We start from the raw sequence: 16,086 nt of genomic DNA, 5'->3' as shown, positions 1-16,086 counted from the left end.
ATGTCTAGCATTAAAAGATTACAATTGGTACAAAATGTGGCTGCTAGACTTTTGACAAGAACAAGAAAGTTTGATCATATTACGCCTATACTGGCTCACCTGCACTGGCTTCCTGTGCACTTAAGATGTGACTTTAAGGTTTTACTACTTACGTATAAAATACTACACGGTCTAGCTCCGTCCTATCTTGTCGATTGCATTGTACCATATGTCCCGGCAAGAAATTTGCGTTCAAAGAACTCCGGCTTATTAGTGATTCCCAGAGCCCAAAAAAAGTCTGCGGGCTATAGAGCGTTTTCTATTCGGGCTCCAGTACTATGGAATGCCCTCCCGGTAACAATTAGAGATGCTACCTCAGTAGAAGCATTTAAGTCCCATCTTAAAACTCGTTTGTATACTCTAGCCTTTAAATAGCCCCCCTGTTAGACCAGTTGATCTGCCGTTTCTTTTCTTCTCTCCTCTGCTCCCCTTTTCCTTGAGGGGGGGGGGGCACAGGTCCGGTGGCCATGGATGAAGTGCTGGCTGTCCAGAGTCGGGACCCGGGGTGGACCGCTCGCCTGTGCATCGGCTGGGAACATCTCTGCGCTGCTGACCCGTCTCCGCTCGGGATGGTGTCCTGCTGGCCCCACTATGGACTGGACTCTTACTATTATGTTGGATCCACTATGGACTGGACTCTCACAATATTATGTCAGACCCACTCGACATCCATTGCTTTCGGTCTCCCCTAGAGGGGGGGGGGGTTACCCACATATGCGGTCCTCTCCAAGGTTTCTCATAGTCATTCACATCGACGTCCCACTGGGGTGAGTTTTTCCTTGCCCTTATGTGGGCTTTGTACCGAGGATGTCGTTGTGGCTTGTGCAGCCCTTTGAGACACTTGTGATTTAGGGCTATATAAATAAAGATTGATTGAGATTGATTGATTATCCTTACCACACCTTGCACATTTGGACTTTCCTTTGCATATGTTAGCTGTGTGGCCAAACCCCTGACAATTGTAGCATCTAATTGGCCCCTCTACATATTCTCTAACACTGTAGCTCATGACATCAACAAAAACCTTATTTAGCAGTTTTTCATCCTCAAACGCCAACAGCACTCATCCTTTGTCTTTCCGCTCCCCATGTCGGGTTATCGGCAATCTCTTTCAGTTTACCCCAGATTTGCCTTAAGCTCCTCCGCTGCTATGTCCAATGGCACAGGCCAGATCACTCTTTTACTCCACTTGTTACTCTGCCCCACATAGCTAGCGCTCACTTGTGCTGCTCAATTGCTTGAAGTCAGTAAGCTCGCTCCCCCTGCTCTTTGTCTTTGCATACTACTAACATGTTTCCATCTTTTAACATTTTTGCCATTTAAATATCTCCCACCTGACCTTTCAACACCGTTGAGAGCCTAACTGGGTTTAGAGCCGAGACGCCTCCCTGCTCTTCAAATCTTGCTACAATTTTATACTTTGATTCCTCTGTTTATTACTACCCTTTCTGTATTATGTTGTTCGCTAGCTTTGATCTTCTTTACATGCCTCCCTTCTTTAACCCCACAGGCCTACCTTTTCTCTTTCCCTCTACCCTCATCATGATTCACTCCCACTTGAACCTTCATCTCCCCACTCTAGTCCATTCACAACACAGCTGTGCCAACCCGTCGTTGACTTCTTCCTTGATTTCCCCATTGTTGTGATCACTGCTTTCTTTGACATCAAATCTGACGCTTGACAGCTACTTCCTGAATTGTCAGCCAATCTTCATCGAAAGTCTTTTAATCCAGCCAGTAAAGAACATTTACAAAGCCCCCAATTCCAAATGTTTTCTTTGGTCTTTGATTCCAACCTAGTATATGATGCTTTAGTTTGGAGAGCGTTTTTCCGTTTCTTGCATTGAACAAAGAGAACACGGTCTACCAAGTCAAATTCCTTATGTGCTAAACATACTTGATTCTCGTTCTGGTAACATGTATTAACGCAGATTAATCACGTAATTAACTGTGTTTACTTTAGATGAAACTGTTAGCAAGTTCTGAACAAATGATAACAAAGTAGCAGTGCCTGTGACCTTTCAATTTGCCAGTGCCACATTCCACTGGTCTTAAACAATCACTCATGTGATTTAGATTAGTTTTTCCCTTCTCAATTCATTGTTCACCGCAACAAATACTCAACAATGAGAAATGATGTGAAGAGGAGAATAATTAAAGACATCAACAGGTGTGATCCATACAAAACAAAGTACGATATGAAGTAACATGAACGCCTGCATCAAAGTGCTTACCCAATAGTGCTGTTTTCTTTTAATTAATACTACAGAAAGTCCTTTATTTGGTCCCAACTGTTCACTGCCAGGTGATGCCAAGCATGCTGCAGCTGCTCTCCCAAAGCTTCTGGGCCAAATCATCATCAGAGGCTGTCGCGGAGCACCTTGCAGGGGCACAGTCACTTAAAGGACATAGAAACCACGGTCACGCACAACGTAAAGAGTGAACGTCCTGTCTGTCAACAGGTGATCGTAAAGAAGAAAAACAAATGTACCTGAAGTAACCTCCACTCTGACTCTCTAGGCCGGGCTGCACGGCGCAGTAAATGGTGGTCTGAGCCCCTTCTACAGTTGTCTTGGTGAAAATCCTGAAGATCTTCACAGCCACCTGGATGCACTGATGCTGGTGCCTCCACAGGTCGGACTGCACCACACCCGGGTGTAGCGAGAACACGCTCACCCCGGTTCCTGCAACATGTATCAAGCATCTATACATACTCATATGTGACAATATACTGTACTTTAGTAAATGTATTTGATTTGTTTTCATTAATTCTAATTTTAATTTTAGATCTATTACAATCCCTCGAGAAAGGGAAAGTCAGTTTCTGTTCTACGCTACTGTATTTATTTTAAGATGACATTCAGCACAACATGTACTTATACAAATGATGCATTGTAATTATTTGCACAATATATACTACTGTTTAATCTTTTAGCATATACATATAATTATATATAAATAATAAATACAAAAAAAACAATAATGAATTAACCTTGTTCAACAAAACATTTTTGAAATGTGCAAATCATTTATTGTTTCTTTTGTTTTTTAATTGAATGAGCCAGACATTTATAAGTGGAAGTTACTGTTAGGTAAATACTTACTGTCCATTTATCACATTCTCAATTTTGTTTTTCATATTTATCTAATAATTATGGTAATTTAGACTTTTTATATCATAATTTTGACTTTTTATCTCATAATTTTGACTTCTTATTTCATACTTTTGACTTTTTATTTCATACTTTCGACTTTTCATCTTATTATATAGACTTTTTAAGCCTATACATTTAACTTTTTATGTCATAATTTTGACTTTCTTATTTCATATTTGTAAATTTTTATGCAATTAGAGACAATTTTTCAAATTATTATGACCTTTTATATAATAATTATGACTTATGTCATAATTTCGATTCATCATTTCAATTTTTATCAGTTTTAATCCTAAATTTATGACTTTCTATTATTCTGTATCATAATTTCTATTTTTTATCTCATAATTTCAATTCATCTCAGAATTTTGACTTTCTCATCTCATACTTTTAACTTTTATCTCATAGTTATGACTTTATATTTCATTATGACGTTTTATCTTATAATTTTTACTTTTTCTCAAAATTTCGACTTTTATCTCATAATTCTGACTTTTTATGTCATTTCAAGATTTTAGCTCAAAATGTTTCATTTTTTATCTCATAGTTTTGACTCTTTAATCAGAATTTTGACTTTTTATCTCATAATTTCAACTTTTTATCTCATAATTATGACTCACCATGGTGTTATTTTTTTCAGTTTAGAAACAGGCTTTTATAATTTATCACATATTTTTGTTATTTATTTTCTGGATTTTAATGTTAATTTTTTTCTAATCCAAGTGCAGCTGGGATAGGCTCCATCTCCCCGCGACCCTGAGAGGGACAAGCGGTAGAAAAAGGATGGATGGATATTAGTTGTATTACATCCTATTATCATTCCATTGCTATAGCTTAATTGTACTTAATTATTTATATAATCCATTTTTGGTTTACTATTCCTTTTCTTATTCAAAGAGTTTTAAAAATGTAACTTTTGGAAGTTAGGTAATAGGTACCAATAGTTAGAAACGTGTTGTCCATATAACGCAAACATCACAATACATGTTTAGTTAAGGTAAAATACCAATAAACTGATCCACAACTGCTGATATATTGATATGATATTACTGACCAATAATTGAATTATAACAGACAAAAATTCTCGTGTAAAAATCCAAACCTTTAAGCTTTTTGGCCAAGGCTCGTGCAAACAGGACGTTGGCCAGCTTGCTCTGTCCATAGGCTTTCATGGTGTCGTAGCTTCTCTCGCTGTTTAGGTCCTCCAGTCTGATGCCGGTCCAGGTGTGAGCCACTGACGCCACCACTACGATGCGAGCAGGAGCGGACCACTTGATCAAATCCAGCAGCAGGTAAGTCAACAGGAAGTGACCTGTTATTTCACATACATTACACACATACTGTAATGTCCTAAATGCATTATAATATTGCTACCTTTGTTAAAATGAGCTTTACTAGGTTAGCGTAGTCCACAAACTAACGCTACACACTTAATATGACATCCTACACAAACCATAATGCCATTTTGATTGACACTATCAAATATAAATACATAAATAAATACACAAATAACATTCTTTACTATGATGGTCGTGAGAGATGTTTAATAAAAAACGTTAAGCGTGACCTCAGGATAAAGAGACGGCAGACGTAGCACAGGTAAAAAAATGTTTAACGAAAGCAAATGCAGAGAAAAGGTCTACACTTGTTCAGGTAGCAACAAACAATGATCCAGCCCTGTCCAGAGGCAGCCTGATTGGGAACCAGGGACGGGTGTGTCCTGATTGCCAAACAGGGACAGGTGAGCAAAGCAGCGCTCAGGCCATAGGTAAAAGTGGCAGGAAAAGAAAACACACAGGGAAAGTAAACAAGAAAACAAGCGCACTCGAACAGAAATCACACCAAGCACAGGCAGATAAACACAAGTCCAAAGCTGTCATGGAAGCTCATGACAAACTATTGAAATTAAATAATAACAAAGAAATATTTAATTAAATTGAAAGAATATCATAAAAATAGGACATTTTAAAATAGTCACAGAAAATTAACACATCAAAAAAATAAACATTCAAAAACAAATTTCAAAGATTAATTAAATAAATGCATTGGCGTCAATCAAAGCGTTTGCATTAGATTGTGCAAGTGGCCATGATGTCCTATAGTATTATTACTGCAAAATACTGAAGGACAAGTCACAAGGAAATGTGTGCATTAAGTCTTTCTTCATTTCCTCTCTGCACTATTGTTCTTGATTTCCTTTCCTCCCTGAAGTAAGTTCCTGGTAGTACAACAATATGATGTATGTTTGCGTGTGCATATGTGTGTGGGCTTGTTGTTTCAGCACAGCATGTTCTTGCCGCTAAAAATACCACCTAGGAAGGATCCCAGTAAAGACACACTGTACAATATCTGATGCACAGACACAAACATAATCATCCTTGCGATTGCTCAATTATGTAACCACTTTAACTAAATAAATTTACCAGTTTCCTCCAGCGATACAGCCTCAGGTGAATGAGGCCAAATTAATGTTCTGGATGTTCCGTGGTGACTCACCTAAATGATTGACTCCAAGCTGCATTTCAAAGCCGTCAGCTGTGTTGGAGTACGGGCACATCATGATGCCTGCGTTGTTTATCAAAATATTCACTTGTTTCTCCTCTAAAAAGAATGTCAGAATTGAGTTACAGTGCAACGTGCTCCAAAAATCGTTCTTAGAAATAGATACTCCATATAAGCTACCTTTGTTGATGAGCTCTGCAAAGGCTCTAATGGACCTGCTGTCAGAGAGATCCAGCTTCTTGATGACCACGTTGTCATTGCCGGTGTCCTCCAATATCTCCAATCTCGCCTCTTCTGCCCTTTCCAGGTCTCTGCATGCCATGATGATGCGGGCGCCTTAAGGAAAAAAGAGAAAAACAGAAGATGACAAGGGTTAAAATTACATATTTCCAGCATTTCCTACCGCAGGATGTGTGGGGTGGACATAGGAGCCTGATAAAAACAAATACTTTTTTTTTACTTGCTAAACTAACTACAACATTAAATATAAACACATCGGGTCTGATCTACAACGATTCAAATGACGCGTGTTAATATTGGATGTACTATTTGACATGTTGCGGCGATCTACTACGACAGCATGTACAATTGATAACAAGTGCAACAATCTGTTAAATGAGGTTATTCTGTGTATAACGTGTTTATCTCCTGATTGATGGCATCATATGCTTTCAACCTGGGGCGTTTTGTCATGAACAACATTTTCTAGGCTATATTGAAGTATGATCGAGACAACAGAACCTTCTTTTAGCACACTGAAAGTGTGCTCAAAGAGACACTGCGGTGTTGTGATGGTGCGTTTGGTATGATCCAATTACAAGCAAATGCATGTTGTATGAAGTTTTTTGATATATATATTTTTCCTATATAAAAAAATTAATACCTTTTAAAAAACATGATCAGGTACCCATACGACTCAATTTAATTATTTTAATCAACCCTTTAAGTCATCCAGCAAATAATTAATAGATAATAGCCCAATAGACCCTATAGGTATAGGTGAACAAAACTCAAAACCAGTGAAATTGGCACGTTGTGTAAATCGTAAATAAAAACAGAATACAATTATTTGCAAATTCTTTTCAACTTATATTAAATTGAATACACTGCAAAGACAAGATATTTAATGTTCAAACTGAGAAACTTGTTTTTTTGTGTAAATAATCATTAACTTAGAATTAAATGGCATCAACATATTGGAAAAAAGTTGGCACAGGGGCATTTTTACCACTGTGTTACATGGCCTTTCCTTTTAACAACACTCAGTAAACGTTTGGGAACTGACGAGACCAATTTTTGAAGCTTTTCAGGTGGATTTTTTTCCTATTCTTTCTTCCTTCCGCTGTGGTATTTGACACTTCATAATGTGCCACACATTTTCAATGGGAGACAGGTCTGCACTACAGGCAGGCCAGTCTAGTACCCGCACTCTTCAACTGCGAAACCACACTGTTGTAACACGTGCAGAATGTGGCTTGGCATTGTCTTGTTGAAATAAGCAGGGGTGTCCATGTAAAAGACGTTGCTTGGATGGCAACATATGTTGCTCCAAAACCTGTATGTACTTTTCAGCATTAATGGTTACCCATGCCTTGGGAACTAATACACCTCCATACCATCACAGATGTTGGCTTTTGAACTTTGCGCCTATAACAATCCGGATGGTTCTTTTTCTCTTTGGTCCGGAGGACACAACGTCCACAGTTTCCAAAAACAATTTGAAATGTGGACTCGTCAAACCACAGAACACTTTTCCACTTTGCATCAGTCCATCTTAGATGAGCTCGGGCCCAGCGAAGCCGGCGATGTTTCTTGGTGTTGTTGATTAATGGCTTCGCTTTGCATAGTAGAGTTTTAACTTGCACTTACAGATGTAGCGACAAACTGTAGTTACTGACAGTGGTTTTCTGGAGCCCATGTGGTGATATTCTTTACACACTGATGTCGCTTTTTGATGCAGTACCGCCTGAGGGATAGTAGGTCACTGGCATTCAATGTTGGTTTTTGGCTTTGCCGCTTACATGCAGCGATTTCTCCAGATTCTCTGAACCTTTTGATGATATTACGAACCGTAGATGGTGAAATCTCTAAATTCCTTGCAATAGCTCGTTGAGAAATGTTGTCCTTAAACTGTTCGACAAGTTGCTCACGCATTTGTTCACAAAGTGGTGACCCTCGCCCCATCCTTGTTTGTGAATGACTGAGCATTTCATGGAAGCTGCTTTTATACCCAATCATGGCACCCACCTGTTCCCAATTAGCCTGTTCACTTGTGGGATGTTCACAATAAGTGTTTGATGAGAATTCCTCAACTTTCTCAGTCTTTTTTGAAACATGTTGCAGGCATCAAATTCCAAATGAGCTAATATTTGCAAAAAATAACAAAGTTTACCAGTTTGAACGCTAATTCTAAGTTCTAAATACTAATGAATATTTTTTTTAAAAATGTGTTTCTCAGTTTGAACATTAAATATCTTGTCTTTGCAGTGTATTCAATTGAATATAGGTTTAATCGTATTTGCAAATCATTGTATTCTGTTTTTATTTACGATCTACACAACGTGCCAACTCCTCTGGTTTTCGGTTTTGTACATTACATTGGAACTTTGACCAATACTTGACAAATAGCAGTCAATTAAGCAGTCAATTAAAAGACCCTAATGACAGAGCATGCTTTTCAATATCCCATAATGTCTTTTAACCCTCATTGTCATTCATGCACTACATTAATGACGACACTCTCTCATGAATGAGCTTCTCTGAGGATGTACTGTATGCTCCACACACACTCATGTGTACGTACACGCACAAACAGGCCCCCGTCGTACACAAACATAATAGCTGCAGTGGCAAGCAATTATGGAAGAGGAGAGTGATTACTCAGTGGCAGCTTTGTTTCTGTCCCGCTGGTCCTATGTGGGAAAGCTCAGTCACTCCCACGTTGCCTCAGAGGCCAAGTAAACTTCATTAAAATAAAGCGGACAACAAAGTGTGTTCACGTGGTAAAGGCTCAATATTGAAAGACTTCCTGTTGCATTTTAAGGAGGGATATTAATGATGCGTGCAGATTTGATTATATATGCTATTTTTTTAGAAGCCTTGCTTTGTGTGTGTGGTTATGTGTGTTTGTGTTGGGTGCATTCTCCCATCTTTCTTTTGTTGAACGTCTGGCTCGGGAGGGGAGCAGCCCCTCACAATGCTCCCTCTGTCCCCCTTTTTTGATGCCTCGTCTGTCTTCCATCACTTGACTGGTGGAGTGTTAAACCCGCACATTCACACGTTAACATCACCTTCTTACGCTGCATAAATGCACCCTTCTCAAAGAAAGACCGAGGGGGGATTAAACTTGATTCTTTGCTGGGGGGTCATGTTTTTTCACTTTAAATCTGCTTAACTTTCCTCCTTAGCTCCTTATTTCATGGAATGTTTAGATCACACATGGAAAGTTTGCAGATCGACAAAAGTATTCATAGTAGTATTGGTACTTTCAGTAGTAGTAGCAGCACTGTAGAGTTAGAATTTGTAGTAGCTGTGTTCGTATTTGTGATTAATAGTATTAGTAGCGGTAGAAATACTTGAAGTAGCAGATGCAACTTTAGTAGTAGGGGTGTTGGAAATCCCAATTCTTATTCTTAATGATTCTGAATCGAATCGGTTTCAATTGAGAATCAAGCCTTAATCTAATCGTCACCGCAAGAATCTGAATTGAATTGAAACGTGAGTTGTTGTAATATGATTGACATTCCTTTGTAGTAGGCGTTAGTAGTCATAGTTGCATTCAGTAAAGGCGATTGTTATAGTAGAATACTGTACTACTAAAAGTAGATGAAGTAGCAATGGTAGCTGTAGTAGTAGTAGTAGTAGTAGTAGTAGCAGTAGTAAAGGTACGTGTTATAATTGAATACTATTAAAAGTAGTTAAAGTAGCAGCAGTTGTAATAGAAGTAGTAATAATAGTTGCAGTAAGTAAAGCTACTTGTTATAATTGAATACTACCAGAAGTAGTTGAAGTAGCAGTAGCAGCTGTAATAGTAGTAGTAGTAGTAGGTACAGTAGGTAAAGGTACGTGTTAACATTGAATACTACTAAAAATAGTTCATGAAGCAAGCAGCAGTTGTAGTAGTCGCAATAATCGTAGTAAGTAACGGTAGGCGAGTACGAGTAGTATACTTAATGTTATTACTACAAATAGTTGTAATAGTTATAACAACTCCACCCCAGATCCCACCTCACTCCTACCCACTTCTCCAAAGTGGGCTGGTTCAGGGTGGAGCACAGAGTAAAACAACTTGAACTGAGCCTAGTCTATAAAATCCGCTACACCTCCCTGATACCGAAGTACATGTCAAACTACTTCCTTAACGTAAATGACCGCCATAACCACAACACCAGGGGGAGCTCCACAAACCACGTTAAACCCAGATTCCGAACTAACAATGGTCTTAACTCATTTTCTTTCTATGCCACATCAATGTGGAACGCGCTCCCAACAGGTATAAAAGAAAGGGCATCTCTATCCTCCTTCAAAACCGCAATAAAAGTTCACCTCCAGGCAGCTACAACCCTAAACGGATTGTTAATAATCAAATGTAAACAATCAAATGTAGATACTTTTCTTATGCCTTCTTCTCTCTCTCTCTCTCTCTCTCTCTCTCTCTCTCTCTCTCTCTCTCTCTCTCTCTCTCTCTCTCTCTCTCTCTCTCTCTCTCTCTTTCTCTCTCTCTCTCTCTCTCTCTCTCTCTCTCAAGTCAGACCTACACTGTTCCAATATCCATTTCTCTGTTCTCAATTGTTGATGACTGATGATAACAACGCCTCGCTATGCCCCCCGACTACCTACCTGTCTCACTGACATTCGAGCCTGCTTTTACCCTCTGGGATTTCCGCCTCTCGCTCAACACTCCCGGTAACACACAACAGTTAATTCACACATAGTCGCGCACAATACACACTCTTGGATCTAGTCACACTCCTTTCTATATTATATTTAGTTTATTGTTTGTTATCATATATACTGTATATTGTAAATATATATAATAAATACATAGAGCTAACTACGCCCCCTTGTTGTCTGTGCCGTCTACTCCTCCTGTGTACGTAACAATAGTAGTAGGATAGTTGTGTTGTCCTAAATGTACTAGCACTAGTACATTAGTTGATAGGAGCAGTAGCAACTAGAGATGTCCGATAATGGGTTTTTTTGCCGATATCCGATATTCCGATATTGTCCAACTCTTAATTATCGATTCCGATATCAACCGATACCGATATATACAGTCGTGGAATTAACACATTATTATGCCTAATTTTGTTGTGATGCCCCGCTGGATGCATAAAACAATGTAACAAGGTTTTCCAAAATAAATCAAGTCAAGTTATGGAAAAAAATGCCAACATGGCACTGCCATATTTATTATTGAAGTCACAAAGTGCATTATTTTTTTTAACATGCCTCAAAACAGCAGCTTGGAATTTGGGACATGCTCTCCCTGAGAGAGCATGAGGAGATTGAGGTGGGCGGGGTTGAGGTGGGGGTGGGGGTAAGGGGGTAGCGAGGGTGTATATTGTAGTGTCCCGGAAGAGTTAGTGCTGCAAGGGGTTCTGGGTATTTGTTCTGTTGTGTTTATGTTGAGTTACGGTGCGGATGTTCTCCCGAAATGTGATTGGCATTCTTGTTTGGTGTGGGTTCAAGTGTGGCGCATATTTGTAACAGTGTTAAAGTTGTTTATACGGCCACCCTCAGTGTGACCTGTATGGCTGTTGACCAAGTATGGTTTGCATTCACTTGTGTGTGTGAAAAGCCGTAGATATTATGTGACTGGGACGGCACGCAAAGGCAGTGCCTTTAAGGTTTATTGGTGCTCTGTACTTCTCCCTACGTCCGTGTACACAGCGGCGTTTTAAAAAGTCATGAATTTTACTTTTTGAAACCGATACCGATAATTTTGAAACCGAAACCGATAATTTCCGATATTACATTTTAATGCATTTATCGGCCGATAATATCGGCAGTCCGATATTATCGGACATCCCTAGTAGCAACGGTACAAGTAGTTATAATAATAGTTACAAATAGTTGTAATAAAAGTTACAAATACTTTAAGTACTAGAAGTAGTAGTTGTTTTAATTGTATTATTCATAGTACCGTATTTTTCGGACTATAAGTCGCAGTTTTTTTTCATAGTTTGGCCGGGGGTGCGACTTATACTCAGGAGCGACTTATGTGTGAAATGATTAACACATTACCGTAAAATATCAAGTAATATTATTTAGCTCATTCACGTAAGAGACTAGACGTATAAGACTTCATCGGATTTAGCTATTAGGAGTGACAGATTGTTTGGTAAACGCATAGAATGTTCTATATGTTATAGTTATTTGAATGACTCTTACCATAATATGTTACGTTAACATACCAGGCACATTCTCAGTTGGTTATTTATGCGTCATATAACGTACACTTATTCAGCCTGTTGTTCACTATTTTTTATTTATTTTAAATTGCCTTTCAAATGTCTCATCTTGGTGTTGGGTTTTATCAAATAAATTTCCCCCAAAATGCGACTTATACTCCAGTGCGACTTATATATGTTTTTTTTCCTTCTTTATTATGCATTTTCGGCCGGTGCAGCTTATATTATGTACTGCACTAAGAGAATTAATAAGTGAGTAGTACTACAAGTAGGGCTATGAGTACTAAGAGTAGAGTTAAAAGAGTACCGTATTTTTCGGATTATAATTGGTAGTTTTTTTCATAGTTTGGCCGGGGGTGCGACATATACTCCGGAGCGACTTGTGTGAAATTATTAACACATTACTGTAAAATATCAAATAATATTATCTATCTAATTCACGGAAGAGATGAAGCAAATGTCAGCAATCGTCACACACACGTCAGCGGTCGTCACACACACGTCAACCAATAGAAATGATGTGGGGGCGGGTCATGGCACAAGTGCATTGTAGGTCATGATGGCGGTGTATTGTGGAAAAAAAAGATGCTACATGCTACTACGTCCGTACCTAGGAAGATGGATCATTTCAACATTGGCGGTAACTTATTAAAACTGAGAAGGGCTGAAAAAAAATGACACCGAAAATGAACGAGCTGGACGTAGTGAAATATGCAGCGGAGAACGGCAATCGAGCAACAGAAAGAAAGGACATACCATAGGCGACACCGGCGAGGAAGATTTCATTGGATTTAGCGATTAGGAGTGACAGATTGTTTGGTAAACGTATAGCATGTTCTATATGTTATAGTTATTTGAATGACTCTTGCCATGATGTGTTGCGTTAACATACCAGGCACGTTCTCAGTTGGTTATTTGTGCGTCATATGGCGTACACTTATTCAGCCTGTTGTTCACTATTCTTTATTTATTTTAAATTGCCTTTCAAATGTCTATTCTTGGTGTTGGATTTTATTTAAAAAAATGTCCCCCAAAAATGCGACGTATACCCCAGTGCGACGTATATATGTTTTTTTCCTTCTTTATTGTGCATTTTCGGCCGGTGCGACTTATACTCCGGAGCGACTTATTGTCCGAAAAATACGGTAGTACTGCATTAAGAGAAGTATTAAATGAGTAGTACTACAAGTAGTTCTAAGAGTAGAATTAAAAGAGTAGTACTGCACTAAGAGAAGTATTAAGTGAGTAGTACTACAAGTAGTACTAAGAGTACTAAGAGTAGAGTTAAAAGAGTAGTACTGCACTAAGAGAAGTAATAAGTGAGTAGTAGTACAAGTAGAACTAAGAGTATTAAGAGTAGAGTTAAAAGAGTAGTACTGCACTAAGAGAAGTATTAAGTGAGTAGTACTACACTAAGAGAAGTATTAAGAGAGTAGTACTACAAGTAGTACTAAGAGTAGAATTAAAAGAGTAGTACTGCACTAAGAGAAGTATTAAGTGAGTAGTAGTACAAGTAGTACTAAGAGTGTTAAGAGTAGAGTTAAAAGAGTAGTACTGCACTAAGAGAAGTATTAAGAGAGTATTACTGCACTAAGAGAAGTATTAAGAGAGTAGTACTGCACTAAGAGAAGTATTAAGAGAGTAATACTACAAGTAGTACTAAGAGTAGAATTAAGAGTAGTACTGCACTAAGAGAAGTATTAAGTGAGTAGTACTACAAGTAGTACAAAGAGTACTAATAGTAGAGTTAAAAGAGTAGTACAGCACTTAGAGAAGTAATAAGTGAGTAGTAGTACTAAGAGTACTAATAAAGAGTAGAGACAAAACAGTAGTACTGCAGTAAGAGAAGTATTAAGAGAGTAGTACTACAAGTAGTACTAAGAGTACTAAGAGTAGAGTTAAAAGAGTAGTACTGCACTAAGATAAGTAATAAGTGAGTAGTAGTACAAGTAGTACTAAGAGTATTAATTAAGAGTAGAGTTAAAAGAGTAGTACTGCACTAAGAGAAGTATTAAGAGAGTAGTACAAGTAGTACTAAGAGTAGAATTAAAAGAGTAGTACTGCACTAAGAGCAGTATTAAGAGAGTAGTACTACAAGTAGTACAAAGAGTACTAAGAGTAGAGTTAAAAGAGTAGTACTGCACTAAGAGAAGTAATAAGTGAGTAGTAGTACAAGTAGTACTAAGAGTATTAAGAGTAGAGTTAAAAGAGTAGTACTGCACTTAGAGAAGTATTAAGAGAGTAGTACTGCACTAAGAGAAGTATTAAGAGAGTAGTACTACAAGTAGTACTAAGAGTAGAATTAAAAGAGTAGTACTGCACTAAGAGAAGTATTAAGAGAGTAGTACTACAAGTAGTACTAAGAGTAGAATTAAAAGAGTAGTACTGCAATAAGAGAAGTATTAAGTGAGTAGTACTACAAGTAGTACAAAGAGTACTAAGAGTAGAGTTAAAAGAGTAGTACTGCACTAAGAGAAGTAATAAGTGAGTGGTAGTACAAGTAGTACTAAGAGTATTAAGAGTAGAGTTAAAAGAGTAGTACTGCACTTAGAGAAGTAATAAGTGAGTAGTACTACAAGTAGTGCTATGAGTACTAAGAGTAGAGTTAAAAGAGTAGTACTGCACTCAGTATTAAGTGAGTAGTACTACAAGTAGTACTAAGAGTAGAATTAAAAGAGTAGTACTGCACTGAGAGAAGTACTAAGTGAGTAGTACTACAAGTAGTACCAACAGTACTAAGAGTAGAGTTAAAAGAGTAGTACTGCACTAAGAGAAGTAATAAGTGAGTAGTAGTACAAGTAGAACTAAGAGTATTAAGAGTAGAGTTAAAAGAGTAGTACTGCACTAAGAGAAGTTTTAAGAGAGTAGTACTGCACTAAGAGAAGTTTTAAGAGAGTAGTACTGCACTAAGAGAACTATTAAGAGAGTATTACTGCACTAAGAGAAGTATTAAGAGAGTAGTACTGCACTAAGAGAACTATTAAGAGAGTATTACTGCACTAAGAGAAGTATTAAGAGAGTAGTACTGCACTAAGAGAAGTATTAAGAGAGTAGTACTGCACTAAGAGAAGTATTAAGTGAGTAGTACTGCACTAAGAGAAGTATTAAGTGAGTAGTACCTCTAGCTGCCAGGTCTCTGGCGGTCTCTTTGCCAATGCCCGTGTTGGCTCCAGTGATGATGACTGTTTGGCCATCCAGCCTCTCCTCACACGACCAGCGGTTACAGCACACAGCCCTCAACAACAACACGGAAGTGTACTTAAACGTGTTACAAAGTCAACGAACGCTGACACAATTCAAGTTACATGATACAACAGTTTAAGAAAGTCCAGAAAAAAGTCCTGTGCTGCACTGGAGAGTTGTTATATTAGCAGCATTAGCACACCAAGCTAACGTGACAAACATTCATTTTCCTAACGAGCCATGGAGACAACATGTCGTCCTACCTGCAGAACATCTTTACACCTTCAGCACCAGGGAAGAAATGAACATCATCATCATCATCCTCACCATCATAGCTCCTCGCTGGCCCGGCCCATCTTGTCGCGACAACTTCGGCGTTCGGCCAATCAGGAGCGAGCTCGTGCATAATTGACTCGCAAGTTCCAGACTGGGAAGTAGACGCAAGGCTTGGCAGCCTCTTGCAGTACTTCCTTACAGCCGCTTGAAGGCGTCCTGGAGCAAACAAACACAGAGTCGTGTATAGAGAGAGTCTGGCTAACTCAATAACAGGCGCCATCTTTGCTACCAAGCACGTGTGCGGCTGTGACATCGTTCTGATGTTAGTTTTCCTGACAAAATAAACCATAATAATACGTCTAAATATACTTTTAAATATATTCCAGTTCATAAACTTACAATAAAAATAATTTAATTTCCTCAAAATATAAATTTGTGGCCGTATTTGATGCACTCCGCTGTCTACATTCATGCAGTGTTTTGTGACCAACTTTGCAATAAATGTAAAAAAAAAAAAA

At 38.4% G+C, this 16,086-nt stretch overlaps 1 protein-coding gene across 1 annotated transcript; it reads right to left on the bottom strand.

Annotated features, from left to right (window-relative positions):
* Positions 1–441: 441 nt before the first annotated feature.
* On the bottom strand, positions 442–15,628 carry LOC133609686 (retinol dehydrogenase 12). The gene is made up of 7 exons (XM_061965520.2): positions 15,556–15,628; positions 15,229–15,344; positions 5,877–6,032; positions 5,691–5,795; positions 4,297–4,506; positions 2,531–2,723; positions 442–2,437 (listed from the first exon to the last, which is right to left on the bottom strand). The coding sequence occupies exons 1-7, from the start codon at positions 15,564–15,566 to the stop codon at positions 2,335–2,337; spliced, it is 894 nt and encodes a 297-aa protein (XP_061821504.1). The 5' UTR covers positions 15,567–15,628; the 3' UTR covers positions 442–2,334.
* Between the last annotated feature and the right edge of the window lie 458 nt (positions 15,629–16,086).

This window comes from Nerophis lumbriciformis, linkage group LG07 (genome assembly GCF_033978685.3).
Source record: "Nerophis lumbriciformis linkage group LG07, RoL_Nlum_v2.1, whole genome shotgun sequence".
Taxonomy (NCBI): Eukaryota; Metazoa; Chordata; class Actinopteri; order Syngnathiformes; family Syngnathidae; genus Nerophis; species Nerophis lumbriciformis.
The sequence above is the reverse complement of the archived record's forward strand: the minus strand, read 5'-3'. Positions and strand labels throughout refer to the sequence as shown.

What these genes read in the sequence shown, in the direction of transcription:
- LOC133609686 (XM_061965520.2), bottom strand. An exon ending in CAGAGACCTGGCAGCTAGAG is followed by an intron (nt 6,033 to 15,228) that starts GTACTACTCACT and finishes TTTTTCCTTAAG; the next exon opens with GCGCCCGCATCATCATGGCA. An exon ending in CTTGGCCAAAAAGCTTAAAG is followed by an intron (nt 2,724 to 4,296) that starts GTTTGGATTTTT and finishes TACATGTTGCAG; the next exon opens with GAACCGGGGTGAGCGTGTTC.